The sequence below is a fragment of the Hylobates moloch genome, unplaced genomic scaffold, assembly GCF_009828535.3.
Source record: "Hylobates moloch isolate HMO894 unplaced genomic scaffold, HMol_V3 SCAFFOLD_24, whole genome shotgun sequence".
In the NCBI taxonomy this organism is placed as follows: Eukaryota; Metazoa; Chordata; class Mammalia; order Primates; family Hylobatidae; genus Hylobates; species Hylobates moloch.
In genome coordinates this window covers 11,084,321-11,100,881 of record NW_026652299.1, presented here as the reverse complement: position 1 = coordinate 11,100,881, position 16,561 = coordinate 11,084,321, and the positions used below count along the sequence as shown (strand labels likewise).

General features: G+C 32.4%; 1 protein-coding gene across 2 annotated transcripts in view; it reads right to left on the bottom strand.

The window, feature by feature from the left end:
* The window catches only part of LRP1B (LDL receptor related protein 1B), a 1,938,417-nt gene that overhangs the window by 476,898 nt on the left and 1,444,958 nt on the right, over positions 1–16,561 (bottom strand). For both annotated transcript variants that reach the window (XM_058434432.1, XM_032145942.2), the window contains exons 38-41: positions 6,715–6,841; positions 6,429–6,580; positions 6,008–6,132; positions 4,529–4,900 (exon numbers count right to left, since the gene is read on the bottom strand). In XM_058434432.1, the coding sequence (XP_058290415.1) occupies positions 4,529–4,900; positions 6,008–6,132; positions 6,429–6,580; positions 6,715–6,841 (776 nt within the window). The remainder of the gene's footprint in view (positions 1–4,528; positions 4,901–6,007; positions 6,133–6,428; positions 6,581–6,714; positions 6,842–16,561) is intronic.

The window sequence follows — 16,561 nt, the reverse complement described above, 5'->3', positions numbered from 1 at the left end:
CTGTAAGCACTCAATAAATATTGAATTGTATTTTATGGCTATTGTCATCTTTTAAACCTAAAGCCAGAATGTTCGTTCTGTGTGAATTGGGAAGCTAAAGAAGAAAGCCTTTATCCCATCCTTTTCTTATATTCAGCTATATGAAGGATCAAAGTCTGAATCTGATTGTGAAATTTAGAACTCTCTGATATTTTTAATACCTAAAAATATGAATCTAGTTAAATACTTAAAACATGAATACTTAAAAACATGAATATAGTTTTGGGTAACAAGTTAGAGATGTAACAAAAGAACATATAGTTTTTCAGATTTAATAAAATGGAATACCTAGATGGAAACACAATTTACATCTCACTTATATTTATTTATATGTGCCAATAACTGGGTGTTTTGGGGGTTTTAGTTTTGATTTGTTTTGTCTGTTTTCTTTTTTGGTCTGGCAAGTTAAACTATACATTCATCTAAAAAGCTTTCAGAGAGGATTGCAATGGTTAAGCGAATGGCAACTTCTTGGCAGGAGGTGGGGTGTGGTAGGGAGGATATTCAGAAAGATTCATATAAACTATCAATACAGACTAATTATAATTTTTAAGTTTTAGTCAGACCTTAATGCACTACTTTATATCGATAATTATTGTAATTATTTCTGATTGTCTAACTACCCTAATTCATACGCTAAAAATAATTTAAGACAAAGATCATTGTCCTCAATCAGGGGTTGCCCACCCCTGCACCACAGACCAGTACTGGTCCATGGCCTGTTAGGAGCCAGGAGGAATAGCAGGAGGTGAGCAGCAGGTGACTCAGCATTATCACCTGAGCTCCACCTCCTGTCAGATCAGCAACCGCATTAGTTTCATATGAGCGCAAACCCTATTATGAGGGATCTCGATTGTGTGCTCCTTTTGAGAATCTAACTATTACCTGATGATCTGAGGTGGAACAGTTTCATCCCGAAACCATCCCCTGCCTTCGTCCTTGAAAAATTATCTTCCATCAAACCAGTTCTTGTTGTTCAAAAGGTTGAGGACCGCTGTCCTAAATGATCCACAAATGTGTCACAAATACAGTAAAATAATTTTGTATTAAAATCATCCTTATTTATATATTCTTTAGATACCCTTTCTCATAAAATTTTCATAGAAAATGTATGGGCTGATTTTCCATTTTGTAGGTAAGGAAATAAACACTCAGAAGCACAGAGGAAACAAACAGCAAACTGTGATTTGAACCGCAGGCTCGACCGATGTTTCAAACTCCTGGCCATCATGTTTCACTTCCCTATATATGTTTCAACACCTCCCTACAGTCAGTGAAGTGTCATGGATTCTACTGGCTTTGATTTTGGATGAGAGAATTAGAATGATTTGGTTGTATATATACTTTAATTAAAATGTTTTCAGTTTAATTTACTACAGTTGAAACAGGATCTAAAATATGACAAAACCTCCTAGGGCATCTTTGCCTTCAGACACGGCACTCACAACCCTTACACTTCATCAAACCTAAACATAACACAGAGTGATCTCATGAAACATAAATCCTACCTTTAATACTCTATTATATGAATATATATATATATATATAAATATATGTATTAGCATTACAACACTCTTTTTTTCATCATCTTATCTTGGATATTTGTACACCAATGTTCATTGCAGCATTATTCATAAGAGCCAAAGTGTAGAAACAACCCAAGTGTCCTTAAACAAATGACTGGATAAAAATATGTGGCATGTACATACAGTGAAATATTATTCAGCCACAAAAAGAACGAAGTTCCAATACATGCTATAGCATGGATGCACCTTGAAAACACTACACTAAGTGAAACAAGCCAGGCGCAAAGGACAAATATATGATGATTACACTTATATGAAATATCTAGAATTAGCCAATTCATACAGACAGAAAATATCCATTACCAAGGGCCAGGGAAAGGGGGAAGTGGGGAGATACTGCCTTACACAGAGTTTCTATTTGAAGTGATGAAAAAGTTTTAGAAATACAGTGTCGATGGCTGCAAAATACTGGAAATGTAATAAAAGCCACTGAATTGTACACTTAAAAACAGATAAAATCTCAAATGTTATTTTATATATGTGGATATACGTGTATATTTACCCCAATTTTAAAAATTATAATGTAATATACCAAAAACGATTGAGTGTACACTTTTTGGTGCATTGTATGATGTATAAACCATACCTAAATAAATTTTTTTTTAAGCTGCTTATTTTGGCAGACCAAGACATTCAACATCATGTCATTCCCTACTTCATCTCACACCAATTCATGCCATACTACCTGCATTTCAACCATACCAAATGACTCATTGTCTACTCCATGCTTTTCATGTCTTTGTACTAAACATTTTCTGAATGCTTAGCCCAGAAGAGTAATTTTCAGTCTTTTTGATCTGAAGATCTTTACACTCTTAATCATTACTGAAGACTCCAGAGTCTGTGTATGTGGGTCATGTCTGTATCTATTTACCATATTAGAAATTTAAACTTAAATTGTTTTAATTATTTATCAATGTTTTTAAAGTTAGAATAATGCAACAATTGTGTTCATCTAAATAGCACCTTCTAAGAAAAGTAACTATTTCTTCAAAAATAATAACAAGAAATCATTGTCGTACAATGTTACAAATATATTTAATATCCATCTTACTAAAAGACAGCTGGATTCTCCTATCTGCCTCTTTATCCTCTCATTGTGTTGTTTTGGTTGAAGCATATGAAGAGCTTCCAGCCTCCCGAAGTTGTGTAATTGGAAAAGAGAGGAGTGTTTTAATAATAGCCTTTACAGATAACTGAGTATTCTTTCATGCTACAGCAACACGTGACAACTGGTGGTTACTTAAAGGTTAGTTGCAGTGTGGAATCTGAAACCATAGTGATGAACTTTTCATCCTCTATTACATTAAAATTCATTGGTCTATCTTGCACTTTGAATAAATCATTTACTCATGCATGATTTTATCATGTCATTTGAAAATATTGGTTCTCCAACTTATGCATATCTTCTAAATGTTGACACATTTCATTATGCAATACTCCCAAATCACATGCATTAATATTATCACCATGTCGACAGAAAAGCCTGTAAGTATTGGGAAGCTGTCAAGGTTACTGTGATGGATACAAGACTTCTATTCTACAGCACACCAACATGGCACATGGATACATATGTAACAAACCTGCACATTGTGCACTTGTACCCTAAAACTTAAAGTATAATAATAATAAAAAAATAAATAATAAAATAAAATAAAAAATAAAAATAAATAAATAAATAAAAAGACTTCTGATTTTTTTACTTCAGAGTTTGGTTTTTACCATTTGCAACACACACAGTAGGTCATTTACCTTGAAGTGACACACTCATTGTATTCATTCTTTAGAGAATGTCCACCACACATATGGGCTTGGATAGCTATAGTTTAGTTATTCAAATCTAAATTTTTATTAAAAAATGATTAAATAAACTAGCTTACCTTTAGTAAAGAACTAGGTACAGTCTTTCAAAAGCGTAAGATGAAGCCTCATGTAATAAAATAAAAGCTTTGCTGTACATAGTAAGCGAAAAAAGCATTTAGCTGAATAATATATTCAGTATCATTCCACTTTTATAATTAAAAATTACACTCACATACTTAACAAAATTCTGGGGCATGTCACATGTTAGTTATGGGTAAGTAAACAGGAATGATGGTTGCAGAGATGAGTCAGGGATTTCATATTCAAAGCCATATTATTTGAACATTCTACAACAAATTCATATATTATTTTGCAATTTAGAAAGCAAAGAAAAAATTGATTTCCCATAGTGAAATTGGAAGAATGGGAAATATATGGAAATCACACAAAGATATCAAGAAGAGAGAAGTTGTGTGAAGAATAAGAAGATGGTTTTCGTTAAACTTGAATGACAGGATAAAGGTTTCCCTAAATTATGTGGATAATCCACACGGAACATTATGCTTGAATAATTATGTCCCATAAAAACATTAAAAATATTAGATCATTTCCATAATAACATTTTCTCACCAAGTCTGCTATATATATTATATATATTTTATATATACACACACACACACACACACACACAATAATCTCTGATGTTTGCTTGAGAAACTATGATTAACTATAACTGAACAGATATTCTTAAAGATACAATTTGCCCACTGGAAAAAAAATCAACTACAATAGTTTTATACTGAAAAACGATTTTTCATGAATCTGAGTGCCGTTATTTATAAGAAACATCATGATAAAATACATTAAACCTTCCATGATTAGAAGCTAATAATCATAATTTGCTGTACATGCTAGCAATTAATTGCTTCTTTGACATTTGGCAGGGGGTGGGGGGTGGGGGTTAGATGATATAGTCACATTCATTCCTGAATATAAACTTTAGGAAAATGTAATTGCTACATGCAATTGCCACTATTATTTCTCTAGTAATCTAAATGATACTCATTTCTACCTATTTAAAATTGAATTATTGTACTTACTTTCAACAATTACTTGTCTGTCTTCCCAGTTGTCTTTAATAAGCTGTATATTTCCAAAGTATGCATCACTGTAAAAGATTCGGTTGGTGTCTTTTCTTCTTTGATTATAGTCAAAAGCCAAGGCTATGACATTCTTGAAATAATGTGGATTCTCATATGGCCTTATTGGGGAATTTAAATTGGTTTCATCAGAAAGATGTATACTTTTTAATATTGTTCTTCCTGAATACAGCAAATAGCCTTCATGCCTCAGGCAAGTAACTCCATCTTCTGCCAAATATCCATGGGCACAAGCGCAAGTTCTCCGGGAATTTCCTCGATAAAGACAGAGCTGCTTACAGCCACCATTATCCCTGGCACAAACATTGGTCCCTAATGAAGAAAAATGATACACACATGCACATGTTTATGTTTTTCTTTTGTTTTTCAAACAAAATTCTCCATAAAAAACTATTAAAACTTTGATGTTGAATATTCTGTCTTTTTGCTCTTAAGTGTAAGCTGGTCAATAAAAAATTTTAAAAGTATTATTTTTTAAAAAATCACAGCAGTTTAAATCTTGGGTTTCTTTATTTGGAAAATCATATTCTGTTTCATTCAATATCCAAGTTAAGCATTAAATTTTTCCCTTAATGAGCCAGTTAAGTATATAAATCTTTTTTGAAACTTGATACTTAGATTATAGTGTTTCATATATTGTTCATTTAAAACATGAATCGATCTCACCAGAAATAATGCACTGCTTTAAACTCTATCTACGAGATGTGGAAAGCATCAAAGAAATCTATAGCTACAATGTGCCTAACCTCCTAAATATGTTGAGCATAAGTTCTTACTCCAATTTTAAGTGAAGATATAATATGCACTTAAAATTTCTTCACCAGTCTAATTCTCCTTTGTGAATTCATTATTATTATCTCCAACATTATTATAACTTCCTTTGACATAAAAAAGTTAGTTACAATTTATTTTAATGGAGGTAAACAAATTTTAAATACCCAAATCATTGTCCTATAAGTTTAAAAGAAATATTTTAAGGAAGTAATGACTTTGGAAATATTTTACACTAACAGCTTCACCTTTGGGACCATAACTACTTATTATATAATATGATTCATATTATGTATAAAAATTTCAACTGCCTTTTACTAATATCCTACTTATGCTTTTAATTTTTTATCCAATCAATACATGTATCAAGTTTTTCTATATTCCTTAGCCAAAACCTATAATCAAGACATGCCATGTATGTAACATGTCCATGTACCTGTGCTGTCCTGGGCAAATATGCTTTTGTATGAAATATGACATATTTATTTTATTAGGCTACTATATGATACTTGCAGGAAATTAGATGTAAAGATAAGGTTTTGAGGTTTTAGACTTATAGAAGAATTTCTAAGTTTGACAAATGTTTTTAAAAATTGGAGAGAAATCACATAAAATATACATATTATGTATTCTTTCAAGAGTGCTGACCTTTCTCTCTTACTCGGTTAAATATTTTAACCTCCTTCAGGTTGACTCCAAGGCCAGTTCTCATGGTTATTGTTTCTGTGGCATCATTCTTGTGGCCCCTTCTGACGGACCCGTTTGCATGTGCTCTGCCAAAAAGTTAAATATACATGATCAACAATCTTCGACTAATTAAAGTCAAGCCAGATACTTAAGCTGAAGATAACAGATGGACCAACAGAAGGAAAAGAAACCAACTTTAGTCTGTGACATTGAAATGCTTGAGCTTGGAATAGCAACAGTACCTGCCTTTTCTGTGGAAATTACATGGCTTTGTGAGATCCTTTTTGTGACCTTGCTAAGAAATGGCAAATCCTACAAGGGTAAAGCAACCGGCACTGAAATAACATTTTGAGACTCAAATACTTATGAAAAAATAAATTACCTGTCAGACCAGTAGATGTAAGCCCCAAAGACTGCAACTGAAAACATATCCACATTGCTTCCTGACAGCACCATCTCACGATTCCCTCCAGTCTCAAGGTCGATTCTCTCTATCTTGTCTGTGCGAGCATCACACCAGTACAATTTATTTTCCTAAATATCGATTGAGAAGTAATGTTACAGACTACATTTGATTGTTTTATCAAGAAAATAAAGGAACACTAAAAGTAGGTAAATGAAAGTTGTCAGTTAACGCACTTTAAATATTGAAAAGAAATCCAACAGACCTCATAGTCGATGGAGATGCCATTCGGCCATGCTATTCCCATGCTTACAAGGACAGCCCTCTCTGAACCATCCAAGCGAGCCTTTCCAATACAGGGCATTTGTCCCCATTCAGTCCAGAACAAGAGGCTGAAATTAAATTGTTAATTTGTAGTATTTATGTACATTTATTTGTAGTATGCAGAGCTATGCAAAAAGACATTACTAATAACAGCAGTAACATTCACACTAGAATAAAAATAATACATTTCAGAAGTTAATATACAATGTGTTTATATTTTCAATAAAATAATTTTTATCGTAAAAAAAATAGTTAACCAGTCATAGAAATCATAGGATGCACTCAACATCCTACCAAAATACCTTTTGTGCCTGCGATTTCCTGTCTCAAATGCTCTTCTCCAACCTGTTTGCCTAATTACTTCCTACTTTTCATATCTCAACTATTTCTTTCCAGAAGTCTTCTGTGTCTTCCCTGTACCATGTACTCTGCTTCACAACACAGATTAGAATGGCAAATTGCCACTTGTATTTCCTTACATTCATTTATTATAAATATTTTTTGCCCCCACTAGACTGTAAGCTCAACAAGGCCAGTGATCACTGCTCTGTTTTCATTCACTATTACTCCTTCAGCACCAGGTAATTAGAAATTTTATGGTAAATATATATTTAATTTATGAATATAGACAAGAATGCATCATAACTTTCTATTTTGTCCACTTAGACTGCTAAATGTAACTATTCTAGTATGAATTTTATGTTATCTTATGAAGTCATCTTAAAATACAGTTTTATGGAAAAGCAGAAATTCTTATTTTAGTAATCTTATAAAACAAAATGTAATGGGGGAGGATGTGGAAGAAAATATCATGCAGAAAGAACACATAGAGTATCCCAAAATAAAACAACATGTCATAAAATCTAGAAAAACAGAATGTATATAATCCATGTATTTAACTCATTCATTCAAAAAATTCAGTATTCATAGGGACTATACAGAAATCTATGCTTTTAGATAAATATAGTTCTTAATTATATTAGATATAGATATCATTCAATATATTTTTACTGTATATCGATATTTGATATATCTACAGTATATCGATATATAGTATATAGTATTAGTATATATCATATATATATTATATTAGATATATATGTTATATTAGATATATATATATTAGATAAATATATCTTAATATAATTAAGAAATATAGTTCTTAATTATATTAGATAAATATAATTCTTAATTTGAAGTTACATCTACTGAAGTTTTTATCCAACTATCAGACACCAGCAGTGAATAAAGTTTTAAAAAATATGGGAAGCATTGATTCAAAAGCTGGGTATATATTTCCTAATTTTTAAAAATTATTGTAATTTTTTAAATTTTTAATAGGTATATTGCACCTAAATAGTGAACACAGTACTTAATGGATAGTTCCTCCCCTCCCCAAGTAGCCCAGTGTCTCTCGTTCCCATGTTTATGTTCATGTGTGCTCAATGCTTAGCTCCCACCTATAAGTGAGAACACTCAGTGCTTGCTTTTCTGTTCCTGCATCAATTCATTTAGGTTTATGGACTCCAGCTCCATCCACGTTGCTGCAAAAGGGCTGTTTTCATTCTTTTTATGGCTTCATAATATTCCATGGTATATAGGTACATTTCCTTTTTGCAGTCTACCATTCACGGGCACCTAGGTTTATTCTACATTTTTGCAATTGTGAAAAGCAGGTTGATGGACATATGAGTGCATGTGCCTTTTTGGTATAATGATGCATTTTCCTTTGTGTATATACCCAGTAATGGGATTATTTGAATGGTAGCTCTGTTTTAAGTTCCTTGTAAAATCTCCAAACTGCTTTCCATAGTGGCTGAACTAATTTACATCCTCACCAACAGTGTGTTTAAGTATTCCCTTTTTCCTGCAGCCTCATTGGCATATTTGAATAATATATGTGAACAGTCACATAAGAATCAGTGAGACTGCATACAGAAAAATTAAAGACTTATATTTTGTTTATACTCACTGGAGTTATTTAAGTACAAATTGATACTTAACTAAATAAAAATATATGTATTATTTATGTATATTTTTAAATTTGTTTTAATAGTTGATATTTTTCTTGAAAATGCTGTGTAAAATAAACACGTTAGAGTTTTACAGACAAACAAAAATAAGGTACGGCTACAATCTCAATTATATTAATCCTGAATAAAATTTCAATCATATTTACAAGTTTTATAAATCAGAAAGGAAAAACTTTGTGGCATAATATCCAGCTAATATTTTATTGGTAAGATATTATTGAAGAAGGCATTTAAAAATCTACACTTTTATTAACGTCAAGATTTTTAAGACTTTAAGGTATGCTCTCGGTGGATGAAAAATATTATTCAATATAAAATAACTGGCAAATGAAATGTATTGCTGCACTTAACTTTTTAAGGAAAAATATGTATTAAAATGGCAGGTAATGTTATACTGTGAAGGAGGCACTGTGAGAACAGGACAGACATGTGCTTGCTCATCTAATCTGATTCTTATCATCTGTTTTTAACATATTCCAAAGTTCACAGAAGAAAAGAAATATGCATATTAAAGATTTTACTTAATATTAATCTACTTGCAAATGCACTAATAAAAATATTATTTTGAGTGAACAGATCAAATAAACTATTTATAGGTTGGTGCACAAATAAATGTGTTTATTGCTATTAAAAGTAATGGCAAAAAGCACAATTACTTGTGTACCAACCAACCTACTTAGCCCTAATTCTTACAGCTATGGTAATTACGACTAGGAAGTAAATGATCCACAGTCCACATGGCCAATAAGAGGGCAAGCCAAGAACCACACTCAGCCTTTACTAATCCAGGCCTATATTGTCTTCCCTATGATACGTTGTCTCACCAAATAGAAAGATAACACAGAAATATATAATGATATTATATCAAATGTTATTTTTCCTTAGCTATAAGATGTGTAACAAGAAATCTCCATATTTAAAACCACAAAACAGGCCTGGCACAGTGGCTCACGCCTGTAATACTAACACTTTGGGAGGCCAAGAAAGGCAGAACACTTGAGGTCAGGAGTTTGAGACCAGTCTGGCCAACATGGTAAAAACCCTTTTCTACTAAAAATACAAATTGGCCTAGCATGGTGGTGTGTGCCTGTAGTCCCAGCTACCTGAGAGGCTGAGGCAGGAGAATCACTGGAATCTGGGAGGCAGATTCCGCAGTGAGCCAAGATTACACCATTGCACTCCAGCATGGGCAACAGAGACTCTGTCTTAAAACACACACACACACACACACACACACACACACACACACACACAGAGAAAACAAAATATGAAAAAGGTCTTAGCATTGAGAAAGAAGTTGCTCTCTTTTTTTCCAAGTAATCCCTATTCATTTTAAATTTGTGATATTTTTATGCAAGAGGCTGAGATAAATGTAAAAAAAAAATGTCTAAAATTATTCTAAGTAAAACTATTTTTTAATCCAGAATTTACACAATTTTTTTCTGTGGAAAACAGTAGTGATTAGATATCCCATCATTATATGGGAAGCCAAATCTTACTGTGTAGGAATCACTTTTAGAGTTAAATAATTTATCAACTGAATAAAAGTAAAAGGTTTTAAACCTATCAAAATTAAGCAAACATTTTATGTCAAGCAAATAATAATTTATTTGCTCCTTAAACTGAAATTGAAAGTAAAGAAATGAATAGAATTTGTACCTTGAGAACCTTTCGGGATTATAAACCAAATGTAGAGAAAGAACTCTCTCCAAAAACTGCAGGAAGAGACTTGTAATTTAAGGTAATAACTTACACAGATGCACCCGAGATATCATTAATGAACATAGATTCTTGGTATCTAAAATGTGGTCTTTAGCAATAGGAAGAAATGAAAATATTTGTCCCTGGTTTTTGAGACCCTACTGATATTAACATTGACTGACAAAATTACTATCAATTTTGAACCTATTTGAGTTCAAATTTTGCAGTTGTGAAATACGTGTTGACTATCTGACACAGCCAAGAAAAATTGATTTTAGAGTATTAACTGGGTACATGTAGCCCTACTAAAAATACTTTCTCAAATACGGAAAATATTAAACTTGTCCAAATCGAATGCTATATTGTATAACTGGATTTTATCTGAATAATAAAGTAGCATTTGTTAAACTAAAAAATGTTCTTTATTTAAATAAGCTTGCACTTATAAATTTAAAAACGTAAAATTTTAAAAAGGACATTTAAAAGTGGCTTTCAGAATTATAGAAATTTTATCAGAAACTGTCATAACACAAATATCTTTATTGTCTTAATTAGACTCTAACAGTTTTGGGCAGGAAAACAGGGCAATGAACACATATCATGAGTTAATTTCCAACTGATTATTGACATTTAGAAATAGGTAAAAATAGGTAAAAAGATCACATTTGGTAGCACTGGCGTGCCCAAAGGCCTAGCAAACTCTTAATGGCCCCTGAAAGTTAATTGTGTTTGTCTTCTGACAACTGTACAGATTGATATCAGAATTAGTCTAGGTCCAGGTACACTTTTCAGGAAAAAAATTTTTTTTCCTGTCACAAGCACTTACATTCAAGCTGAAAAAATACACATTCAAATTATTATAAATGCCCATGAATAAATTTGAGAAAGCTAACATTAGTGACCAAGCTCTGATTTTTGTGTGAGAAGGGTAATGGAGAGAAATAAAATAATAAGTAAGTCTATTTTTTAAGAGAAACAGTATTAAATGTTATCCTTATACTCTACATATGTGAAGAGTTGTGAAAAGCACGACTAGTTGGAATTAATCATTTTCTCTGAATTTAAAATTCTCTTCTTTGACTGCTAAACTGTTTCCCTGGAGCTCAAATTTGAGTCGCAATTTTTACAATAAATGTGCCATTTCTTCCTACTTTTCTGGCTTCCCTAAGTGAGTACGATTTAGATCCTTTGTCACATATGATAAAGAAAACCTGAGATAACCAAAAAATGTTCATGCTGGCACAAAAATGAAGATCAGGTAATTCTCTTATGTTGGCAGCTGGCCTTGGTCAAGAAGAGAATCGAGAATGTCACTGTGTCCTCTCCTAGCATGGGGGTCAACAGTGGGTTATCCTATCTGCAAAAAGTAAGAGAAACAAAAAAGAAAGCAAAATAAAAACCCTACAGACGAACAATAGTAGCTAGCCTTTACACGAGCATAAGCTTTTAATTTGACAAAAGCTGCTTGTAATTTCCAATTTCTTAGCAGATGCACTAGAATCACTCAAAATTCACACAAACGAAATACTTTATAAGTCAACATATCCATGGCTACATCTTCAGATCATAAGTAAAATAAAATAATATTGTAAAAGTTTGAATATATTTTATGAGTACGTGATTGGACATTTTTTATCTCCTGAGGAATAAAATGAAATGTAGAGCGTTCTCTTTTTCCGTAAGGCCTTATTCACATTTTCTTTTTCTTCATTTATGTGCAGTTTTGTCTGAGAAAGTATTACAGGCCAATCCCAAATTATTTTTCAAGTCTTAAATATGTTGCTATTGATTAAAGAATTCTGTAACATAAAAAGCACTCAACCGCAGGTAGCAGAACCCTGTGCTAAAAGGAAGAAAATATAAAACCAGTCTACCCTTGGACACTACCGCACTTTTCAAATTTTTTGTTGTTATTGTTGGTTTCGTGGTTGATTCTCAAACTTATTCTTGCACTGTACTCACGCACTCATCAACAAATATTTCATTAGGTATCTATTATGTGCTAGGAGCTGATGATACCAAATAAATTGGATTTAGGTACCCTCATAAAGTCCATTGTTAATGGCAGAGGCAAATGGGTAAGTAAGTATCTGAGAAAAATGCTGATTAGAAATATTTAAAATTTGCTAGTTTCTTTAAGTCATAAATTTAGGGGCTTGAACAATGATAACGTTGAAGTGTTGTGAGAAAAGTTGTCTTTCCTGTAAACAACTTCAGAAATTTTTTTTTTTCTTTTAGGTGAAAATAAAGATATAGGCCATTTGAGTTGTTCTTTCTGTTTAAGCTTCAAAATTATTTAACTTATTTGTCAATTTGTTTCTTTCTGGGTCTGCTATTCTTAAGTTTACATCTGAGCCTTTCTTGATTCACTACATTGCAATTTTGAGTAATTATATAGGACAATTATTATGTGTATGAATAGCACACACTGGAGAAGCAGAAATTATTCACAAACAAAAAATATTTATATATGTATATATATACACACGTATATAATATTTCATAGCACATTAAAAATATTACACCATGGTATAGCTCATTTTTCATTTTATATATGTATTTACACCCTGCCTCATTGCCCGTCCTCTCACTTAAACAAATACTTAACATATACATGTACATATATATAATATTAGCTTGTTCGCATTTATAATTTTCTTGAACAGTCCATGTTTATGCACTTTTGTATATTCAATATATATTTGATATTTTCCTATAACTATGAATTTACCAAATATTTAACATCTAGCTGCCCAGAGCCTATACTTCTAGAGCTCATGAGCTGACTTAGAATTATCAAAATATTATAAAGAAGTTTTTAATTTGTTTCATGACTTGCAACGTATCTTACCAGCATTATTCCTATGGCAAATCAAACTTATTCCATTTCCTTTATATATGTGTTCCCTTGCTTTAAGATGCAAAATATACTCTAAGAGATGGTATTAAACTACACTACACTGTTGTTATCTTAACAGGTGTTAAACTGTCAACCAAGACCTTTTATATATTGTTGAGCATACTGAAAAAGTATATACATAATCAAAGACCATTTGAAAATATGTACTTATAGAACAGCAAGATCCCATGTCAATTTGAATCTTTGCCATGTAAAGAAAAACTTTTCAGCACATTATTTACAGTCACAGAAATATAGAGCTAAATTAAGAGAGAAAACATACATCCTGGTGCTTAAAAGGAAATAAATCAAAATTACAGTATATGTGTTTCAGTTAGAGATCATAAACCACGGGAAGTTAATCAAAATTTTTAACATCATAATGGGGCTTCCTATACATCTTTTCGTTGTTAGTATTAACTTTTCAGCATGGAGAAAATTATTACATTTCAATTTTCACAAAGCAAGTAATACCAGAGGAGGAGGAGGAGCAGGAGGAGGCGGAAGAGGAGGAAGAGGAGGAGGAAGAAGAAGAAGAGGAAGAGGAAGAGGACGAAGAGGAGGAGGACGAAGAGGAGGAGGAGGAGTCAATGACAGATGAAATAAACTGATTTTTTAAGCTAAACTAAACTCGTACATGATTCCTATTTTGTATTTGGCTACATTTTAAAAGAGCTCAAGTCTCTATTGTTCGAAAACAGGATGTGTGCCCACTTTTCAAGGCCTGTTTTTATTTTGAATTCAGCTAATTCACTCCACTATGGTTCACATTTTCCCTTGGCAATACCATCTGCCATGTTTTAACTTCAAACAGAATATTAAAGTACTGTACTTTATTCCTATGATATAAATTTTGACACTGAAATGTCTATATAATATTACCTGGAAATCAAAGTTTGAATAATTTTACAAGACTCTTCATTTTTAAGTCTTTTATTTTCTCTCTAAATTCAAGTCAATAAACATATGGAAAAAGTATACGGAGACACATATCTCTAATATTTCCAAGCAGTAATGAATATTTCCTAGAAACAAGTTTAACATTTAAATGAGTGTATCTACTCTTAACTACGAATATGGAAAAAATTTATCCATGTGACATAATTAATATTTTTAAAATGCTTTTAAGAAGAAGTAAATAATATTTAAATATTGCTACATATGTCAAAGATTTCTTGTTTTGTGGACTCCCATGTAATTCTCGTTTTGAGAGCTCAAAATTAAGAAATCAGAAATATTTACTGAGATCCTCCTGCTGAGTCAGTGCTGAGCTGGTAGTTGCAACGGAGAGAAAAAAATCTGACAAACATCTGGAGCAAAGAAATAGGAAGACTTGTTGACAGATGGAAATAGGTGATGAAAAAATACTGGAAAATCTAAAGTTTCAACCTCTTTTGTGACAACAGGAAAAGAGATATCATATTTAAGAAAGGAAGGCAGCAGATGAGAGGTAGGAGGACATGTTAAGTTTTCAGTGACAGACATTCAAATAAATAACTGTAAAGGATATCAGAAATATAAATAAAGGAGTGAAGATATTTTATTACTATTTTGCATGTATTTATATTTTTATATTTCACTATATATGCGTGATTTACATTTTAAAAACATGGGATTAGATGGGTTTAAAAGATAAATATAATAAGAGAGAGAATGGCACACGAAGCCTTAAATGAGAATAAAGAGAAAAAAATACAATGCTCACAGGAGCTATATAGAGTGGCCTCAGAGAAAAGAAAATGCAGGATCAGAGAAGCCTAAAGAAAAAAAGGAATTCTTGGATGGACCATCAGTGGAGAAAACTGTCCTGGAGAAGGTAAATGGTATAAAACCTGCAAAAATAATAATAATAATCTCTGGATGTGGCTGCAAATAAATTTAGAAACTCCTGTATAACAACAGAAGCTGAAACCCATTTTAGGAGTTCAATGATGTGACAATGGATATAGATCATGATTCTGAGAAGTTGAGAAGAAAACATGTGGAAAGTAATGACATTAGTAATGTGTTATCTAATGAGAGTGACCTGAGCCTATCTGAAAGCAGAAGGGAAAGGCTTCATTGAAAGGAACAAGTTAAGGTTGATAAAATAGAAGAGAATGATTTTTGCATGGAATGTCTGAGGAGATATTTGTATCCAGAATAAAAGTAGAGAAGTCATTTTAAGGAAGAAAGAAATCTTTTTCTGAGGTTATACTCACTTAAACATTTACAGCATTAATTCACATATTCTCTTTCCCTTGACTGCATTATCACCTATCACAATTACACACCATTTATTTATTGCTTTACCACTGGCTAGCAGCTTTTTCATCTTCTCCTTCCACTGCTGACATTCTATGGAACTTAATGACATATGAACACCCAAGCTCATAGTACCTCGTCTTTATTGCTCCAGGGACCTTCCTAGAATCACCCTCTCTTAATTCATAGAGCTGTGTTGGTCACTTATACCAGCTGGACCTTATCTCTCTACTCTTACCCTGGTCTACTCTTGACATCCCACTATTCCATCACTAGCTTACAGGCCTCACCGCCTCATTGGTAACTCAAAGTTAACCCATTACAACTGCCAACTTTGATCTATAACCTTTTTGCTCCTTTTTGGTACATGTTTTCTTTTTCTTTTCTTTACTACCCGTACTTTGCCAAGCATTATTATTCAATGTCATATAAAATTCTTGCTTAGATTCTAGAAATCCATCCCGGCTAGTCTCACGTTGCTTGAAAATTCTTTGATTCATTATTGTGGAAAATATTTACTACAGTAGCTTCAGCAAAACTTACCCTATTCACTTAAAGCAGATAACCTTAGAAATATAGACTAGCAGCTGTGACTTTCTTCAATTTCATCAGTTTAACCTCTAAAATACATTTGATCTCCGCATTCTATCTCCTCTTTCACTCCATCTCCGAAGGGGAAGAGAACTAGCACCCACCTCATTTAATCCTCCCAATTAACTAAAAGGATATAGGCATTTGAGACCAAGAAGTTTAGAAATACCTCAAAGGCAAATGTAAAAATAGTAAATGTCTAAGTGGGGATTCCAAACTGTAATGGACACCATCAGTGCTCCATATAAACACCCTGAGTGCTCCATATAAACACCCTCAGATGCTGTTTACCATTTCTGAGCTCTCAAATGACCTAACAG